Source organism: Notechis scutatus, chromosome 2 (genome assembly GCF_049901735.1).
Source record: "Notechis scutatus isolate UNSWTSFEM ecotype Mainland chromosome 2, rNotScu1.2, whole genome shotgun sequence".
NCBI classification, from domain to species: domain Eukaryota; kingdom Metazoa; phylum Chordata; class Lepidosauria; order Squamata; family Elapidae; genus Notechis; species Notechis scutatus.
The window spans coordinates 264,199,530-264,221,454 of NC_142010.1; the positions used below are offsets into that span (position 1 = coordinate 264,199,530).

At 41.3% G+C, this 21,925-nt stretch overlaps 1 protein-coding gene across 20 annotated transcripts in view; it reads left to right on the plus strand.

Annotated features, from left to right (window-relative positions):
• CELF4 (CUGBP Elav-like family member 4) overlaps nucleotides 1-21,925 on the plus strand; it is an 823,187-nt gene that overhangs the window by 125,907 nt on the left and 675,355 nt on the right. For 19 of the 20 annotated variants that reach the window (XM_087958740.1, XM_087958742.1, XM_087958750.1 and 16 more), the window contains exon 2: nucleotides 16,254-16,336. In XM_087958740.1, coding sequence (XP_087814866.1) covers nucleotides 16,254-16,336 — 83 coding nt within the window. Of the gene's footprint in view, nucleotides 1-11,632; nucleotides 11,869-16,253; nucleotides 16,337-21,925 lie in introns of those variants that run through there. The other variant, XM_087958752.1, reaches the window with a different exon arrangement.

Consider the following 21,925-nt stretch of genomic DNA (forward strand, 5'->3'; position numbering starts at 1 on the left):
GGTCAGTTAACCGACTGGGTCAATTAACCCTTTTTGGAATTGCTGTGACACATTGCTTCCTCCGTTGACCCAATTAAGGATGTTGTGGGAGGCAAGCCAGCCACATCTTCCAATTACTACTTGGGCTGCTCTCTCCTGAGTTCCCTGTGGAAAGTTTTGAGTCAACCAAATTGGACTTTTCATTTAACCCCCCACTACAGTCCCAAATCCCCAAATCTATGTTTGCAACTTTGTAATTCAATACCAGAGCTGGAAGATCTTCTAGTCCAATCCCCTGATCAAGCAGAAGATCTTCTATTTTTCTGGGCAAATGGCTGTCCAATGTCTTCTTGAAATCTTCCAGTGATGGAGCACCTACAGCTTCTGAAGGCAAGCCATTCCACTGATTAATTATTCTCACTGTCAGGAAATTTCTCTTTAGTTCTAGGTTGGTTCTCTCCTTGACAAGTTTCCACCCATTACGTCTTAATAGAAAAATAGACTATTAGTTGAATGGGACCTTGGAGGTCTTCCAGTCCAGCCCCCTGCTCAAGCAGGAGACTCTCTACACCTTTTCTGAAAAATGGCTGCCTAGTTTCTTCTTAAAAACCTCCAGTGATGGAGAACCCACATCTTCTGAAGGTAAACTGTTCCACTGGTTAGTTGTTCTCACTGTCAGAAAATTTCTCCTCAGTTCTAAGTTGAATAGAACAGAATAGAATTCTTTATTGGCCAAGTGTGATTGGACACACAAGGAATTTGTTGTGGTGCATATGCTCTCAGTGTACATAAAAGAAAAGATACATTCGTCAAGAATCATCAGGTACAACACTTAATCATAGTCAATCAAATCATACTAGGAAACAGTCAATAAAAATCATTAGGATGTAAGCAACAAGGTTACAGTCATTCAGTCACAAGTGGTAAGAGATGGGTAAAAGGAAGGATGGGAAGATTAATAGTAATAGTAATGCAGACTTAGGAAATAGTTGGACAGTGTTGAGGGAATTATTTGTTTAGCAGAGTGATGGCGTTAGGGGAAAAAACTGTCCTTGTGTCTAGTTGTTCTGGTGTACAGTGCTCTAAAGCGTCATTTTGAGGGAAGGAGTTGAAACAGTTTATGTCTGGGATGTGAGGGGTCTGTAAATATTTTCACAGCCCTCTTTTTGACTTGTGCAGTATTCCGGTCCTCAATGGAAGGCAGGTTGGTAGCCACTGTTTTTTCTGCAGTCCTAATTATCCTCTGAAATCTGTGTTGAAGTTCTAAGTTGGTTCTCTCCTTGATTAATTTCCATCCATGGCTTCTTGTCCTGCCTTCAGGAGCTTTGAAGAATAGCTTGACTCCCTCTTCTTTGTTATAGAACCTCAAGTACTGGAGGACAGCTACCATGTCACTCCTAATCCTTCTCTTCCCTGGACATCCCCAGTTCTCTCAATCATTCATCGTATGTATTAACCTCCAGACTCCTGATCATCTTTGTTGCAAGTAGACTATTTCAGACAACCAAAAAGAGATTGGACTTCCATTTGTCAAAAATGGCATAGGGTCTCCTGCTTGGGTAGGGGGTTGGACTAGATAACGTACAATGTCCCTTCCAACTCTGTTAATCTCTCCAGTGATGGAGTACACGATTGAACTATGAATTAATCAAATGGACCAAGTTCACTTAATACCCCAAGCCTCCAAAAAACCACATTAACTCAGGGTAATACTCAATGAGTGTATATAACCACTCATTACAGAGTTGGCTAAGAGCCAACTTCAAATTGGCATATGAGTTGAGGAAGTGTCACAACATAACCCAGGAAGGAATGCGGATGTTACAGTTAGACCCCACTGTTAGAGATGATTAGTGTGTTAGGATTCCAGCAATCACCCTAATTAAATCATGATTATCAAGCCAAACTTCAAAAAATTTCAAAGGATTTATTAGAGGCAACATACTGGCACTGCCCCGTATGAAGCCAACTCTGTTATACATAATTTACAGTTCCCTGGGACCGGTGGTGACCTAGCAGTTTGGCCCAGTTCTGACGAGTTGGTAGCAGTGATGAGCAGTGGAGACCGAACCGGTTCTCTCCACTGCTCTGCTGTTGGGCCCACCTGCCTGCCCGGGCTCTCATACTCACCTTTATCCGCTGAATTTGAAGCACAGCTGCTTTGCGCGGCACAGAATACTACTGCGCAGCAGCTGCAGGCTTGCAGGAGGCAAGTTAGGATGCCTCTGTGCCTGTGCAAAGTGCGTGTTTGGCACACGCGTGCATGCAAAGTGTGTGCACGTGTGCGCAAAGCGTGCCCACCAAGCCATGGCCACCAAACCGGTGGCAAAAATATTTGAATCCCACCATTGCCTGTGACCCTGTTTCCCCCCTCCTCCCTGGGTGTCTCATAAACCAGATTCTCCAATTGAGCTCGTTCCCAGGCTGGGTGTCATCATTCACATTCTCCAACGAAATATATTCACAGGCAAAAGCTCTGGTATTTTAGCTACAATCTTTTAAAGATAAGAGTTGGAATGTACTTTCGCTTTCAAACTGCTGCGCTGCTCTTCCAGATTTCTTTCTTCCCCCCCTTTTTTATGGCAACTACTAAAACAGGCATAGGAATGTTTTATGAGTTGACATTCGGCTCCTCTCACTTCTTGAAGTTGACCTGTATTAAGCAAAAACAAATTGAGTGCAAATATAGAATTTAGGGTTGCTAAACACTCCTCCCCCCCAGGCTTGGTTGGATTTTCTGCATGAAATCTTGCTATAAGGCGATCGGCCTAGACATTCCTACTCATTACCCAAGATGCCTGTGACAATGGGTAGCCCTTCCATTTTTGATTTGCTGTCAGGATTCCAGCAATCACTCTAACTAAATCATGATTCTCAAGCCAAACTTCAAGAAACTTCAAAGGATCCATTAGAGGCGATATGCTGGCACTGCCCTGTATGAAGCCAACTCTGGCATATGTCATTCACAGTCACCTGTCACCCTGTTTTCCCCCTCCCCCCCGGGTGTCTCATCAACCAGATTCTCCAGTTGAGCCCATTCACAGTTTGGGTGTCATCACTCACATTCTCCAATTAAATATATTCACGGGCAAAAGCTCTGGTAGTTTAGTTGCAATCTTTTAAAGATAAGAGTTGGAATGTACTTTTGCTTTCAAATGGCTACACTGCTCTTCCAGATTTCCTTCCTCCCCCCCCTTTTTTTTTATGGCAACTACCAAAACAGGCCTAGGAATGTTTTATGAGTTGACTGAGTGGTTAGTTATTTATATTTGTAATTGTTTATTTTCTTTTATTTTTCCATTGTTCATTGGTTATATTAATGAAATTTATTACGGGGGAAGGTGCCTCTTTATCTATAGTTTCCTTCCTATAGATGCGGAGACCGTTGTTTTCCAGACAAAGATATTTGCGACATCAAAAATAGGCAACGGGCAGGATGAAACTGATATTATATTCTAGTCTTAAAAAGAATTTAAAAAATAAAATAACATGATGCATCATCGGGGTTTATCACCAGAGAAAAATTGTGTAGAATCTACAACGGCATTTCGAATCTTTGCTGGAAATCTGAACAAGACAAAAGGACATTTATTGTGCCGGGTGGACATGTAAAAAAAAACAAACAAACCCAAAAGCCAGAACATTTTGCATACAAATATATGCATTAATTCAGAAGATTTTAAAGGCTAAAGTACGATTGAAAGCAAAGATTTCATTTTTGGAGGACAGTGAACAAACAACTAGGAAAAAAGTCATGTAACGATGTTTTTATATACGACAAGGGCAGCAAGATTATGATTTACCTAAAAGTAGGAAGATTCAAGAGGCGCCATGGCTCAGCTGGAGAGCTGACAGCCCAGGTTCCAGACCCCAGCACCATGCAGACTAGACCAGGGGTCGCCAACCTTTTGGACCTCAGGGATCACCAAACTCATAATTTCAAATCCCGTGGACCACTAATATGAATTTTGACTGACGGTGGTTTGCTGATGTTGGTGGGAAAGTCGGTCCCATATTCCAGAGCTGCAGTAGTCACATGACTGGCTTTTTGGTCATCCCAGAGCAGCTGCTCCTCCACCCGGGTTCACCGGCCTGCCATGGACTGGAGGAGCTGCTCTGGGATGACCAAAGGGCCAGTCCTGTGACTACTGCAGTTCTGGAATATGGGATCAACTTTCCCACCAATGTCAGCAAGCCACCCCGGGGTGGATTTCCCTTCCCAACCGTTGGCCTTACCTTCCAGTTCCAGCTCACATGGCTCTACTCAAGGTAAGGTTTGTGCTCGGTCAAAGGGTGGGGGCCAGCAGGTGGGTGGGCCATGTGGGTGGCGGGCCATGCATTCCTGTGCAGCCCGGATTAATTGCTTTGGGGGGGGGATTTTTCCCTGCAGATCACCAAAATTTTCTCACGGACCTCCAGTGGTCCTCAGCCCACCAGTTGGCGACCACTGGACTAGAAAACCTCCAAAGTCCCTTCCGATTCTGTTATTCTTAAAATGAAACAGAGGAACGACTTGCCTCTAGAAGTTGTGGATACTCCACCACTGGAGTTTTTCAAGAAGAAGTTGGACATTCATTTGTCTGAAATGGTTATAGGGATTCCTGCTTGAGCAAGGGGTTGGACTATTTATTTATTTATTTATTTATTTATTTATTTTGTCAAGAGATTATAAGATAACAGGTATAAGTATAAACATAGTTATGAATACATGAAATGGATACATATAAGAAAAATAAAAAGAAACAATAAGACAGGGGGATTAGGCACATTGGTGTGCTTATGCACGCCCCCTACAGACCTCTTAGGAAAGGGGTGAGAGGTCAATAGTAGACAGTCTAAGGTGAAAGTTTTTGGGGTTTGGGGAAGAAACCACAGAGTCAGGTAGAGTATTCCAGACGTTGACCACTCTGTTGCTGAAGTCGTATTTCCTGAAATCAAGTTTGGTGAGGTTTACCTTGAGTTTGTATCTATTGTGTGCTCTTGTTGTGGTTGAAGCTGAAGTATTCGTTTGCAGGTAGGACATTGCAATGTATGATTTTATATACTATACTTAGATCGGACCAAAGGGGGTGTAGTTCTAGATCTTCTAGGTCTAGAATTTCGAGTGTGGTGGCATAAGGTATTTTGCAATAAGTAGAGGAGCGGAGAACTCTTCTTGTGAAATATTTCTGGACTTTCTCAACTGTCAGATACGTAATGTGGGTTCCAGACTGATGAGCTGTATTCGAGTATTGGTCTAGCAAATGTTTTGTATGCTCTAGTTAGTAGTGTAGTATTACCAGAGAAAAATTAGGTTAACAACTCTTAACGCCTTTTTGGATATGTAGTTACAGTGGGCTCTAGCACTTAGGTCATTTGAGATGAGTACTCCAAGATCTTTGACAGAGTTTGGATCTTCAACAAGGTCTTGACTATTCAGCCTGTATTTTATTTTCTGATTTTTCTTGCCAATATGTAAGGCAGATCATTTATTTGTTGAGATTTGAAGTTGCCATTTGTTTGACCATTCTGATACATAGTCGAGGTCTCCAAGGTCCCTTCAACTCTGTAATGCTCTTAACTTTCTTCCAATCAGACGCAAAGCAACCTTCACACCTGCATTAACCTGTGGCCCAGGTGACTCTATAAGCAAAGCCCACCCCTATTTTAACATGATTCCCCCTTCTGCCTCTCTGCCTCCAGCTTTACCATTTTTCACGATTGTCACAGCACTTATGAATCCATTTTCCCCCTCAAACCCTAAGATTTATCACATTCATTGCAATTCCATTTTTCCCCATATCATCACCACCACTCTCCTAAATATTGCTAGTAAAAACTTAAAATGGAAACGGCAAGCAACTGTAGGGTTTTGAGGTGAGGATATTCAAAATACTGCAGCACAGCAGTATGGAATTTTACACATCCATAGCAACCTGTGGTTGCCTGATGTGCGGTCTTGGCTTTGGGATTTTGCTCCCATTTCTTAACGTTCAAAATGCTCTGAGACAAATAGGGAGGCGCAGTGGCTCAGTGGTTTGAGACCTGAGCGCCACATGATGGAGTGAGCTCCTGCCCACCTAGCAGTTCAAAAGCATTAAAATGCAAGCAGATAAATAGGTACCACTTTGGTAGGAATGTAAGAGCATTCCGTGAGCCTTTTTTGTGTAGCCACGCTGGCCAACATGACTACGGAAAATGTCTCTGGACAGCTGCTGACTCCCTTGGCCAACAAAAGGGAGATAAGCATTGTGCTCTAAAACTGGACATGACTAGACAAGGAAATATGTACCTTACTTGAGAAAGATTCAGCAGTACTCAGGAACAGCTGCTGAAGATGATGGGATTTGTAAAAGTGGCTGCATTAAATTCTTTGGTGGGAGAAAAGGCACTGTCTAGATGTATGGCTGACTTTATGGTCTTTTATAGCAGCGGTCGCCCACCGGTGGGCCTCGGCCCACTGGTGGGCTATGAGAAAATTTTGGTGGGCCGCAGAGATATTTCACCCCCAGAGCATCCCCACAAAGCAATTAATCTAGGCTGCGCAGAAACACAAGGCTGCACCACCCACATAGCCCGCGGGAACCCTCCCCGCCCACTCACTCCTTACCCGGTAAACTTGTCTGCTAAATTGCTATTTTTCCTTTTTCCGACCATCAGCTGTTCTGCTGTGCCGGGAGATTTAGATTAGCTAGGAAGCAGGAAATGGTTGGATTTCTTGCTTTCTTGCTAGTCTTCAGCTCAGCACAGCCGAACCTCCCTTAGGACTGTTTGCTTGCAAGCAAATTCAGTGCAGACTCACCGCAAGCAAATTTGAGAGACTGAGTTAACCGATGGCAGATAGATAGATCACTGAATGATTCTGTGAGCAACTCAATCTGCCTGCTTTGCCTGATTTGGGGGTAAAAGTTGCTCTTTTTTATAAAAAAATCAATATTTACATGCATGGTGTGTTGTGAGTTAATTTTGTGAGTTTGCTTGCTAGCAAATTTTATGAGTTTGCTTGCAAGCAAATTTTATGTGACAGACTGAGCTAGCCAATGGCAGATAGATAGATTTCTGAATGAATCTGTGATTCTGTGAGCAACTCAATCTGCTTGCTTTGCCTAATTTTGGGTAAAAATAGCTTTTCTTTATAAAAAATTCAATATTTATATAAGTATTTATAATATTTACATACAAGCCATGCCCAGCCAGTCACATGACCACCAAGCCACACCCACAAATTAGGCCACACCCACAAATTGGTTAGTGGTCCCTGGGATCTAAAATTATGAGTTTGGTGGTCCCTGAGGTCCAAAAGGTTGGCGCCCCCTGCTTTATAGGCTTTTTTCAATAAAATGGGGGAGAAATGCATTTATGATTTGTGTTTTGGATGATTAGAAAACAACAACTGGATATTAGAAATAAGTGAGTAGTGTTTTGAAATTGGACTGCCATTGCACTTATATTTGCAGCAGAACCAATTGGATGCTTCTTTGATTTTTAATCTTTCTTTGTGCACCTTTGCTCTTCTTTCCTTCCTTCCTTCCTTCCTTCCTTCCTTCCTTCCTTCCTTCCTTCCTTCCTTCCTTCCTTCCTTCCTTCCTTCCTTCTTTACTTATTTACCTACTTAGTTATTTCTTCCCTCCCTCCCTCTGTTCTTATCTTCCTACCTTTCTATCTTCCTACCGTCTTCATCCATCCTCCATACTCTCTCTTCCTTCCTTTCCTTTCCTTTCCTTTCCTTTCCTTTCCTTTCCTTTCCTTTCCTTTCCTTTCCTTTCCTTTCCTTTCCTTTCCTTCCTTCCTTCCTTCCTTCCTTCCTTCCTTCCTTCCTTCCTTCCTTCTTTACTTATTTACCTACTTACTTATTTCTTCCTCCCTCCCTCTGTTCCTATCTTCCTACCTTTCTATCTTCCTACCATCTTCATCCATCCTCCATCCTCTCTCTTCCTTTCCTTTCCTTTCCTTTCCTTTCCTTTCCTTTCCTTTCCTTTCCTTTCTTCCGCTCCTCTTGCTTCCCTCCCGTCCCCTTTCTTTTTTCTTCCTTTTAAACTTTATTAGTTTGGTTTCACTTATATGCTCTATGTAAAACTTTCAATTAAACATATTTAAAAAAAATAGTTGATGGGGAAGAAATGATCACATCTAGAAATTAAACTAGACAATTCTCTGATTGAGCCTGTCTTTTAAAATTAGTCTTAAAATGAAAAAAAATTTATATTAGAGGACTATAGTTTTGGGCACAATGATGGTATTTGTTCTCCCAGCTCTGAGAGATATTGACTATGTTCAGACAACACACATAAGAATGCCAAAGGCCTAACGGGTCTGTTCAGAGAAAGTGCTGCCGTTAGGTTGACTCATTTTTGCTTTATTTAGGGTATATGTGTTGTGTTTAGATCAGTGTTTCTCAACGCTGCCAGTTGAAGAGGTAGTATCATTTCTAGTAATGAGAGTAGTTTGCTCTTAGTTTATATTCTAGTGGCTTGCCCTGTCAGACCACTCCCACCAACACTGGCAGGACAATCTCCTCTTCCTCCTCCTCTTCCTCCTCCTCCTCCTCCTCCAACCAAGCTCCTTTTTAGCACTGAAGGCATTACCTAGCTGGGTCATGAAACATCTGCAAGAAAACCTCTAAGCTCAGAGAACACCAAGCACCCCACGGTCCTTCTTCTCCTCCTCCTTCTCTTTGCCTATCTCCCTCCCTTCTAGCACTGATGATGCAACCTGGTTGGGTCATGAAATATGTGCAAGAATACCACCAAGCTCAGACAGCACCAAGGACCCCACAGTCCTCCTCCTCCTCCAACCCAACTCCCTTCTAGCACTGATAATGTTACCTAACTGGGTCACGAAACATCTGCAAGAAGGTCCAAGCTCAGAGAGCACCAAGCACCCCTTAGTTCTCCTCCTCCTCTTTGCCTATCTCCCTCCCTTCTAGCACTGATGATGCAACCTGGTTGGGTCATGAAACATCTGCAAGAATACCACTAAGCTCAGAAAGGAACAAGAACTCCTCCTCTTCCTCCTCTTCCTCCTCTCCACAAACCCAACTCTCTTCTAGCACTACCTAGCTGGGTCATGAAATGTCTCCACGAAAACCACCAAGCTCAGAGAGCACCAAGCACCCCTCTGTCTCTGTCTCACCCAATCTCCTCCTTCTGGAGAAAGGGTTTTGTTCTAATCCTTCAGTCCCCATTGCTTCCCTTGTTCCCAACAGACCTTACCAGTGGGGGAGGGGGGTCTGTTTTCCCAAGGACAGGAAGAGTTGGCCACCCGTCCCCTTTGAATTATTAGATGTAATCTGGAAGCCTAGCAGACCTTCATTATTCTCAGCTGTCATGAGAACCATCACCAGGAGAGGAAATATATCACAACCATTACAGGAAAGTCACACTCTGTAGTTTATCTTTTCGCTGGTGTGCCTCCATCAGCACCTCATTAGATGGTATCAACTACTCTGGGTTTGAAACTGGTGTCATTGTCTTCTCTCATTGTCTGGACCGCAGAGATTCATACAGCGCATGATTTAGTACCAAAATTAAATTTTGAGTATTGTTTTCCATTTGAGTTTTGACCGGTTGCCTTTTGAAAACTGTCCAGATATCATTAACTCTCTTGTTGAACCTTCTTTCACATAAAATACACACTTCTTATGACTACAATTATTTATTTGCACAAAAGCAAACAAATAAAGACATGTGTGGATTATTTCCATGTTTATTGAGAAACTGAGTTAAGACTAAGCTTGGCTTAGTCTAAACTAGCTTACAAAGCTGACTTAATGATTGTTAGGGATTCAACAGAGGCACAAGGGTACTGTCTTCTGAACAGTGTTGAAATTCTCTGCCGTGGAATGGTAGAAAGAATGCTGTTCTTACATGGACGTATAAGAAAGACAGACTTTGAACATCTGAATGTCCCAAAGGTGCTTTTTAAAGAAGCAACTGGACTTTCTGGTTTCTTTTTGAAGATTTTCACTTCTCCTCCGAAGATGCTTCTTCAGCTCTGACTGGATGGTGGGGAATGGAAAGATTTATATTCCTTGCAGACAGCTGGTCATTTGCATCCTGTTAGAGGGTCAGTGACTCTGAAGACACAGATTAACCCCCAAGTGGCCTCAAGGACTGTCTAAAAGAATGCAAATGATCAGCTGTCTGCAAGAAATAAAAATCCTTCCATCCTCCACTATTCCATCAGAACTGAAGAAGCTTCTTGGGTGAGAAGTGAAACATCTTCAAAATTTTAGGACCAACTCTTTTCATACTCTACATAAATGACCTCTGTAATCATATCAAGAGCAACTGCGTTCTCTTCGCTGATGATGTAAAGCTATTCAACATCACAGAAAATACTGCTACCCTTCAAAAAGACCTCGACTATGTATCAGAATGGTCAAACAAATGGCAACTTCAAATCGCAACAAATAAATGCTCTGTCCTACATATTAGCAAAAAAAATAATAATCAGAAAATAAAATACAGGCTGAATAGTCAAGACCTTGTTGATGATCCAGACTCTGTCAAGGACCTTGGAGTATGCATCTCTAATGATCTAAGTGCTAGAGCCCACTGTAACTACATAGACAAAAAGGCGTTAAGAGTTGTTAACCTAATCCTACGTAGCTTTTTCTCTGGTAATATTACACTAATAACTAGAGCATACAAAACATTTGCTAGACCAATACTCGAATACAGCTCATCAGTCTGGAACCCACATTACGTATCTGACAGTTGAGAAAGTCCAGAAATATTTCACAAGAAGAGTTCTCCACTCCTCTACTGATTGCAGAATACCTTATGCCACCAGACTTGAAATTCTAGACCTAGAAGATCTAGAACTACACCCCCTTTGGTCCGATTTAGTATAGTATATAAAATCATACATTGCAATGTCCTACCTGTCAATGAATACTTCAGCTTCAACCATAACAACACAAGAGCACACAATAGATACAAACTCAAGGTTAACTGCACCAAACTTGATTGCAGGAAATACGACTTCAGCAACAGAGTGGTCAATGTCTGGAATACTCTACCTGACTCTGTGTTTTTTCCCAAAAAAACTTTAACCTTAGACTGTCTACTATTGACCTCACCCCTTTCCTAAGAGGTTTGTGGGGGCGTGCATAAGCACACCAACGTGCCTACCGTCCTTGTCCTATTGTTTCTTTTATTTTTTATTTTTCTTATACGTATCCATGTATTCATAACTATGTTTTTACTTATACCTATTATCTTGTAAGCAATTGACAAAAATAAATGAATGAATGAATGAATGAATGAATGAATGAATGAATGAATGAATGAAAGAAACCAGACAGAATGATGAAGGGTGGAAGGATTTGTATTTCTTGGAATAGAAGTCCTTCCATCCTCGACCATTCTGTCAGAACTGAAGAAGCTTCTTGGGTGAGAATTGAAATGAGGGAAAACGAAGTCCAATTACCTTTTGAAAAAAAAAAGATCTTAAAGTCTTAAAGTTGCCAAGTTTGGAGAAGCCTGTTCTAGAAGAAAAAAGGAACTGGGGTTTTGTGTTTTTCCTGGACACCACAGGGTTAACTGATGGCCCTGCCCTCCTCCTGGAGACCAAGATGGAGCCACAGGTGCAAGACACCTGTTCCTGCTGATTGCACCAGCTGGGGGTTTTGCAGGAAGACTCCATCAGCTATTGTTCCTCCTTTGGATGGAGATTTGGAGCTACAGATTTGCGTCCCTCAGATCAGAAGCTTTGCATCTCCCAGTGCATTTTCCACCTGGTTGCAAATCTGGAGTTGTCCGTGTTCATGGAGAGACCTGTCTTCAGAAGCGTGCCAAAAACGTTAGGTGGAATTTTGTAATTCTATTGTTTTCACTGGTGTGAGGACAACCCTATCTTCTGTAGCTTCCTTCAGCGTCGCAACAGATTTGAGACTTCAGCTTTGAAGTAAGTGTTGGCGTAAGGATTTGTGGGGAGCCTCACACTCCACCCCAGAAGAATACAATATTTTGGGAAATATTTTTTAAAAGGCAGAATATTATATTTCCTTTAGACTATGACTAAGGTGGAATTAGAATTCACTGTCTCCAGTGACACCGGTGACAGACCCAAAGTCAAGCAGTTGGCTTTTATGTTTAAGGTGGAACTAAAATTCACCATCTCCCAGTTATTAGATCAAACACACTTAGCCAGCTTTCATGCCTAGTCAGGACTAGAACTCACTGTCTCCTGGTGATTAGCCCAAAGTCAAGCAGTTGGCTTTCATGTTTAAGGTGGGACGAGAACTCACAGCCTCCTGGAGATTGGCCCAAAGTCACCCAGCTGGCTTTCATGCCTAAGGCAGAACTAGAACTCACCATCTCTTGGTGATTGGCCCAAAGTCACCCAGCTAAGATAGGACTTGAACTTCCGCTTTCCTGCTTTTTAGTCTGGTGCTCGCATATCAAGATCTTCCTCTAGAACCGAAGTTAGTATTCTTTTTTTTTTTTTAATCCCAGGTAATCTGGGACAGAACTTAAAAATATAGGGAAATTGCAGCAGTATCTCCTTTTGAGCAAAATGTTGCAACCTAACATTCCCTTCTGTTCAGTTCCATTCCGTTTTTTTTCTATTCCATTCCATTCTATTCCAGTCTACATTCTGCTCTATTCTCTGCATTCCATTCCATTTTATTCTATTCCACATTTTCTTTTTTCTACTCTACTCTACTCTACTCTACTCTACTCTACTCTACTCTACTCTACTCTACTCCACTCCACTCCACTCCACTCCACTCCACTCCACTCCACTTCACTTCACTTCACTCCATTCCACTCCACTCCACTCCACTCCACTGCATTCTATTCCATTCCATTCAACTCCACTCCATATATTCTATTCTATTCTATTCTATTCTATTCTATTCTATTCTATTCTATTCTGTTCTGTTCTGTTCTGTTCTATTCTACCCTACTTACCCTACCCTACCCTACCTTACCCCATCCTATCCTATCCTATGTATGTCACAAGATGCTCAGATGGGCTGCTGTATAAACTGAGACATAAATTAAAATAAACAATAAATCAACACACCCCATTAACATATGTTAAGCTCAATAGGCTATACAGACACAGATATACAGTATAGGCGATACATAGGTAGATCTCGATTAGCGTGGTTAATGAATCCCATGAAACAGTTGCGTGGTTTGAATTTGCGCTGCTCAGAGTGAGATTTCTATGGAAAATAGGGTAATTGGTTCCAGCTCAACAGAAATAGGCAAGGGAAAACTTTTTAAACAGAAATGTTTACGTGTATATTAATGAATTTTTTTACAGGATGAAAATAATGTAATTTAAATGTACAGTAAACAAAGCCACAGAGCGGTTACGGAAAGCGAAATAAAACTAGGCAAATTCTGCATATCGTTCCTGAGAGGAAGCTTACAATCTCTCTCTCCCTCTCTCTCACACACACAGATACCTCTTCTTTTTAAAGAAAACTCTTTTTTTTTCTCCAATGGAACTTTGCTTTTCCCTATTTTGCGTGCACAAAGATGAAAAGAGGATATAAACTCGTGAATGCAACTATGTGTGTGCCAGCCTCAATTGTGCACTCATTAGCCTCACATTAACTGAATGGATGCATGGATGGATGGATGGATGGATGGATGGATGGATGGATGGATAGATGGATGGATGGATGGACAGAAGACAGACAGATACTGAATATAGAGCAGTGATCCCCAACCTTTTTTACGCCGCGGCCCGGTACCGGCATCAGCTGGGCGCCGCCATCTTTTTGATGAAAAAGTGCTTCCGGTGACCTCACGGAAGCACGTTTCATCAAAAAAGATGGCGGCTCGCGCTCAGTGAGCTTTTCCGGGTAGAAATGGCTTTCTACCCGGAAAAGCTCACCGAAGCGCTGGCGCCGCCATCTTTTTGATGAAAACGTGCTTCCGGTGAGCTTTCTACCCGGAAAAGCTCACCGAAGCGCTGGCGCCATCTTTTTGATGAAAAGCGTGCTTCCGGTGAGCTTTCTACCCGGAAAAGCTCACCGGAAGCGCTGGCGCCGCCATGTTTTTTGATGAAAACGTGCTTCTGGTGAGCTTTCTACCCAGAAAAGCTCACCGAAGCACTTTTCATCAAAAAGATGGCGGCGCCAGCAAGCCAGCGCCCGGTAGGAGTTGTTCCATGGACCGGTCCCGGTCCGCGGACCGGTGGTTGGGGACCCCTGATATAGAGGATAGAATGAGATGGAATTACCATATAACAAGCTGGCTCGGGAATTCTGGGAGTTAAAAGTCCACAAATCTTGACCCTGTCAAATTTAAAGGCTTCTGTTTTAGAGAATCCACCCTTTTCATGGGGCTCTTAAATTTGCCAAATCATACTTCAGCACCTTTCATGGCCTTAGAATTAGAATAACAGAGTTGGAAGCAGGGGTGGGATTCAACCGGTGTTACCACGGTTCGGTGACTATGTTTTGCCTTTTCAAAAGTGGCTTTAAAAAAATACAACTGAGGTATGAGAAAGATATTAAAACACTAGCTTGATACCCATGCTTCGCTACAAAACTATGTAGTTGGGCTTAGTTTTTGGGGAGGAAAATAAGGGGGAAAAAATCTGCCTCTGCCTACCAGAATCCATCAGTATTCATCTGGCTAGCATCCTGTCAGTTGTGAGAGAGTTGAGGGCTGTTTGAAAACTGAAACAGTATTTGCTGCATGAGCAAGGAAGAGACAGCAAGGAGCCTGGGCATGGCTTAGCTCAACTGTTCTGTACTAAAGCTGCTTGCTGCTCTGAAACTGAAATTGAACCTCCTCTTGTCTGCTTGTGTTTTGCATTTGTAACAGATTTCTTTTCAGGTGGGGAGGGGGAATAGAACTCCTTAGCATCAGAGCATATTAATAATAATAATATATGAAATACTAATGTTCTGATGGTCAATTTCAAAAAATCCTTTCTTAGTGAGCACCTAAAAGCCAAGAGGAACACACGTGCCAAATTTCAAGTCTATAGGCTTTACGGTTCTGCAGATTTTGTGATGATGCGTGAGGGGTATTTCGCTTTTAGATATATAGAAGATATGGCTTCTACAAAGAGCAAACAGCACTTGACCAAATAATGTTAGGGGTGGATAAAAAGTTAATCAAGAAACTATACAACGTTTTGTTAAGCTTAAAAATGGAAGACAAACAGGTAAAAGAGACAATGATAGCGTGGGCAAAAAAAATTGGATATACTATATACTTAGACAAATGGTAAAAATGTTAGGAAAGAAACTGTAAGCTGACAATGGCAACTACTTACAAGGAAAATTTATATACAATGTTTCATAGGTGGCACTTACCATTGACGAGGTTAACAAAGATATTTAAAAACATGTCTGCCGGATGTTGGAAATGTAATCAGATACTGAGTACATATTATTACATGTGGTGGACATGTGCAAAAGCAAAGTAATATTGGACAAAAATACATACATGGGTAGAAAAGATGTTAAAGTTACATATGGTTTATAAGCGAGAAATATATCTGTTAAGTATGGTACCAGAAAAGTATGATAAAAGGAATATATATTTAATATTAAATTTCTTGACAGCAGCAAGTATTATGTTTGCACAGAACTGGAAAAATGAGGAAACACCTACAGAAGAAGATGTAGTTAAAAAAAAAACTAGATTGTGCAGAAATAGACAGTGATGTTAAAGATAAAAGAAAAAGAAGATATAGAGTATTTTTGAACATGTTCTACAAATGGTTGGATAATGGGGTAGAAATTAGGAGCTTGGAAAGTAATATTATGTAAGCAAATGGATTCAGATAAAACACTTATGTATGTAAACTGAAAATGTATGTTTAACTCAAAGAACATATTTATTGGATACATCATATCGGCACAGCTAGTGAAAAACAACTCTAAAAGTTCCTGCAGTTTTTCCATAATTATCAGAGCAAATATTTCCCTCCCCAGATGTCACTGGTCACATTGTCCAATGAAAGTAGCTGGCAGACTGCTTGGTCACTAACTCTCCTCCTTCAACTGCCACCTGTTGGGATGACCTTGGTTCCCACAAGAAAAAGTTTGTTTTGACTGCTTAGCCAGCTTATCTATTTCCCCTCCTTTGCCCCTCTCAAAGTTTGTGGCAACTATGAGGCAGCCCAAGATGGCTTCTGCCAGATTCTCTTGACAGAGGGTTGGATTAAGCTTGTGGTCATAATTGTTCAACTAGTCTTCTGTGTTTAGAAATAGACCCATCTGCTCATGGAGAAGATTTGGTCCTACCCGAAATTGGATCTCGGGAAAAGCTAGCCTGTTCTCATTTTTCTCCATGTTTTCTTTTTTACAGGTTGTGCCTTCCTAACGTACTGTGAAAGAGAGTCAGCTCTTAAAGCTCAGAGTGCATTACATGAACAGAAGACACTTCCAGGGGTGAGTCCAGATCGTTCTTTTAAGATGCTTCCTTGAAGTTGGAGAACATCAATGGTGTTATGTTTGGTCCAAGTACGGCATCTACCGGGAGGATAGAAAATGCCGTATTTTCTCTTTCTCTTTTGAACTTCTTCTCTTCCTTGTATTTCATGGTGGACCAGGCCCACCAAGAAGGATGTTAAAGGAAGTGGTTGTGATGACTTTTTGTGAAAAAGTTGTGAAAAATTATGTTGATTTTTCCTTTCGAAAACTTGAAGGTGTTTCTGAGCAGTGACATGATGGGCTGTTGCGGAGATGGACAATGTGTTTCTCTTGACTTGAACCCAAAAAGGTTTGAGATGACAACTTTGGTTGTTGAGTTCTTCACTCAAGTGTGTTGATGGCTGTTTGGAGTTGGGCTATTCTTGTTTTAGCATTTGGAATAACTCCGGTAATTTATTAAAGGCAGGAAAGAAGATTGTGAGCAAATTGGCATCATTATTCACAACCGGATCATACTCTGGAATTTTTAGTGTGTTCCAGGGGAAAAAACAAGTTCAACACAAGTAGAACAATTAAAAAATGGAAGATAAAAGTGTCGTTTACAAAGCTACCTATGTTCAATTTTTATGTGGCATGAATAAGACATACTGGCTATGTTTGCGCAAGGGGTTTAACTTGGTTGTTGAAAGTCAATTTAAAAAAACTTTGCTTAAGCTTAAAACAGATCAAGATTAACATGACAGATCAGTTCACAAACAGCTTGGTGAATAGTGTTTGTGTGAACAAAGCCACTCTTATGCCTAATGTTGGAACTTTAGACCCATTTCACAGAAATAGCTACCTGCAGAGAATTGAAAAAATGAATTTATCATAGGTTGGGGGGTCTTTCTTACTTTTGTGCAAGATTTGATACTCGTTTTTCCAGTGGTTGCCAACGTAAGAATGGGAGACAAGCTGAGTCTTCAATGGCATTACTCATTATTTACAAGTTGTGTAAACCATTTCACCAACCACCTCCAAATATTGTTGTACATCCCTTTGAACACTGCTGATATGTGCAGTTTTACTTCTTCCAGCCTTCTGGTTTTATCATTTATTTTTTGGTGCTTTTAAATGCTCAGGTGCTCCGAATTAACTTCTTCCTGTAGGGACTTTCTAATAATGTTTCCTATTGTGTTTTTCTGGTTTATCAAATGATGAATCGTCCAGATTTGGTTTAGAGTCAGGCGATGCCTAAGTGAAATGAAACAAATAGAATGGGGTTATGCCAAGAAAGACGCTTGGATCCCTTAAAACTGTCTTAATTTCTCCCATCCCATAATTTGCTCTTCAATTCTGGGTTGCTGTTTTTTTTTCTCGTTGTAGAACTGTGCTATCACGGAACTTCCTCATAGAGTCTTTATAATTTGCATTCTTTCAATATTTTGCATTAAAAAAAAATTGATTCCTTCACTGATTCTTTTTAATCTGCTGTCCCCAAATCTGGTTCTTGGCTTGCTGCAAATGGCTGAAATGAGTTCAGCTTGGTGGGCACCAGTTAGTTCTTTCTAGTTTTCCTTCTCTGGTACAAATTCAGTTTCAGCTGCAAGGTGAATTTTAATAAGATCAGAAAGAGAAAGAAGAAAATTGCAAATTGGTGCCCAGATGACGTGCTTGATACAGCCAACTTTTACTTAGTGTGTTTGATTAGAAACCATCGTAACACTTTCAAAATAAGGATGAGGTTCGTGGGTTTATTTTGGGGTGCGCCGAATTCCATGCTGAGTTATGGTTTCCCCCACACAGTTTGCATTCGACTGTGTATCCATACACACCAAGACAAAGTTTGGAGGTAGCTTCTTTAGTAAGATATCTCCAATCTTTTTAGGAGGACTGACTATCCATCCTAAACTGACTTAGATGGATCTTCTTCCTAAGTTTAACTTTCTTATCTGAGTTACTTTGTGAGTTGACTTCAGAAGGCAATTCTCCTTCACTCTACTTCCTATAGGAGAAGTGTCATATGATCCACTTAGTAGGATTTTTGGGTAACTTGTGGGTGTAAATAATTCTAATAATTTTGCTTCTTCCTGAGAGATCTATCATTTTTGAATGTTTATTTATTTATTTATTTGATTTGTCAATTGCTTGGTACAGGTGTAAACATGAGTAAAAATACAGGAAATAGGTACGACTAAATGGGGGCAATAGGACAGGGACTGTAGGCACAATTGTACACTTATGCATGCCCCTTACACACCTCTTAGGAATGGGTATTCTCTCCCTTCCTTTCCTTCCTTCCTTCCTTCCTTCCTTCCTTCCTTCCCTGTTCTCCCTCCTTCCCCCTTCCTTCTTTTATTTTTTAAATAGGTACGAATAAATGGGGACAATAGGACAGGGACATAGGCATGATGGTGCACTTATGCACACCCCTTACAGACCTCTTAGGAAAGGGGTGAGGTCAATAGTGGATAGTTTAAGGTTAAAGGAGTGGGGGTTAGAGGATGTAACAACAGAGTCAGGTAGCGCATTCCAGGCATTGACCACTCTGTTGCTGAAGTCGTCCTTTCTGTAATCGAGTTTGGAGAAGTTTACATTGAGTTTGTATCTGTTGTGTGCTCTTGTATTGTTGCGGTTAAAACTGAAGTAGTCATTGACTGGCAGGATGTTGTAGCAGATAATTTTGTGTACTATGCTTAATTTTTAATAATTTTTATTAATGTTTAATAATTTTGTGTACTCTATGATTCCATGGAGCACAGTCAAAAACTCACGGTGTTGTCTGATGGACCTCAAATAGAATAAACTCTACTGAAGACAGTAGCAGAACAACATGTGACACTTCAGATATTGATAAATTGTGAGTCCACGCATAGTTTTGGATCGTGTTAAGCACGGATGTTGAGAATTGCAGTAGGGTCACATCCAGTGGTGGAATACAACAAGTGTAACAACCGGTTCGGTGAGTGTGCACAGAGTTTGAAACTGCCCATTTCAGCTCTAAAACTTACCTTCTGCTGCATTCCTGGTGAGTAAAACAGTTGATCCGCTCTGCATGTGAATCAGATGGGTTGCAAAACACAGAAATATAGGACAAATTAGGACAGGGGTGGGTGGGTGGGGCCAACTAATTGCCAGAATTATCAGTTCACCCGAACTGGTTCAAACAGGCTGAATCCCACCCCTGGTCACACCTGGAGAATAGGTGCCAGAGATTTCCACATAGCCAAAAAGGCATTAAGAGCTGTTAACCTAATCTTACGTAGCTTTTTCTCTGGTAATATTACACTAATAACTAGAGCATACAAAACATTTGCTAGACCAATACTTGAATACAGCTCATCAGTCTGGAACCCACATTATGTATCTGATATTAACACAGTTGAGAAAGTCCAGAAATATTCCACAAGAAGAGTTCTCCACTCCTCTACTCATTGCAGAATACCTTATGCCACCACTGAAATTCAGATCTAGAAAACCTAGAACTACGCTGCCTTCGGTCCGATCTAAATATAGTATATAAAATCATATATTGCAATGTCCTACCTGTCAATGAATACTTCAACTTCAACCATAACAATACAAGAGCAAACAATAGATACAAACTCAAGGTTAATCGCACCAAACTTGATTGCAGGAAATATGACTTCAGCAACAGAGTGGTCAATGTCTGGAACACTCTACCTGACTCTGTGGTTTCTTCCCCAAACCCCAAAAACTTTAACCTTAGACTGTCTACTATTGACCTCACCCCTTTCCTAAGAGGTCTGTAGGGGGCGTGCATAAGCGCACCAACGTGCCTACCATCCCTGTCCTATTGTTTCTTTTTTTTTTCTTATACTTATCCATGTATTCATAACTATGTTTTTACTTATATCTATTATCTTGTAAGCAATTGACAAACCAAATAAATAAATAAATAAATAAATAAATACATACATACATACATACATACATACATACATACATAAATTTCCTAGACCATATTGCTCGAGAGGCAAAACTCATTGGTGAAGCAAAGGGTTGTAATATGACAAAATTAAATATATGGATTTCGACTTATTTCTTGCCTGCAGAATTCCTTCTTCTGACGTAGCTTGGATGCCTGCAACCTTCTGGCTAAAGGGGATATTTTTACCAGCATGGTTGCAAGCTTTTTGTTGATAATGCACCTGAAGGACCCATCGGCTGTATCTGAAAAACACTTAAGATCTCAGAATTATTGAGGTGATGCTATTTTGTTAAGAATACCTGGTCTGTTTTAATGACCATGAGTCATAGTTATGAACCTAGCTAGTTACTCAAAGCTTGTCTTTCTGTTGACTTAACATTTTTCCTTCCTTGGTAACCATATTTCTTCTCCACCAAAGCACCCAATTCCCTTAGCCTCAGTTATTCTCAATAAACCCACTTTCAGTCTATAGGTAAGAAGGAAGGATACCTTGTTTGTACATTATATGAAGTTATTTCTGATGGTAGACCTGGAGTTTTTATGGGATGTGGGGAATGACAGCTGTAAGAACGTGATATATGTTGCATAAAAAAAGTGATGATAGCTTCTAATAATGACTGAAGACAAGTTATGTCTACTATGCACTACAGTACATGGCAAAGTATTCAGGAAGATGGGGAAATGGACTTCAAGTTAAATGGATGCACAGTTGACCTATTATTTTGACCTGACTTCATCGTGGTATAAAACCAATAAAATATTTATTAGTTGGTTAGTCAGTTCTTTAATTAGATTTCAGCAGATCAGATCTGACTCCTTGCAGCTGTGTGGATAAATGTCCATTATTTACCATCTGACACCCTAATGTTCTTTATCGTATCTGCCCACCTTAAAGTCGTCTTCTTGTCCTCCATTCCTCAACCTTGCTGAGAGTCTTGGCTTCCTTCTAGATCATCTTCTGCTTATGTAACGTGCCCCAAATATATGGACCTCTCTGCTTATTAATCTTATAATATGCATGAAATACTAATGGAGGAAATCGTAGCATATACACAGCTATTCACTCAACTTCTACCCAGTTTAACCCCAAGTATGCCTGGAGAGAGGAATGGTCTAAGGCAGTGGCCCCCAACCTTTTTTGTGCCACGGTCCGGTACCGACATCACAAAATGATCCGCGGCCCGGTACCGGCATCAGCATGCATGGCAAGGCGAGCCGAGTGACCGGCCAGCCGGCCGTCCCCCACTTCTCCCCGCCACCTTCAACTCCTCCTTTGTACCTTTGTCGATGGGCTTCGGGACGGCTTCGGGACGGTCGCTCGCCTTGCCTTGAGTGCTGAAAGAATCCTCGCGCCTTAGTTTTGTTTGAAGCTGCCCCCCCCCTTCAATGAAACTAAGGCGCGAGGATTCCTTCAGGACCCAAACGCCGCTTTCCAACCGGAAAAGCTCACCGGAAGCACTTTCTCATCAAAACAAGATGGTGGCGGCCAGCAAACTGGCGGCCCGGTAGAAAATGTTCCACGGACCAGTACAGGTCCGGGGTCCGGTGGTTGGGGACCCCTGGTCTAAGGTACCATTCTAACAGAATACCTGGTTTTGACCTGCCTCGCTTTGTCTGGTTAAAAATGGTCAGAATTAGGTGGGATACTGGAAGAAGGGCATCTGTCCTATATCAGT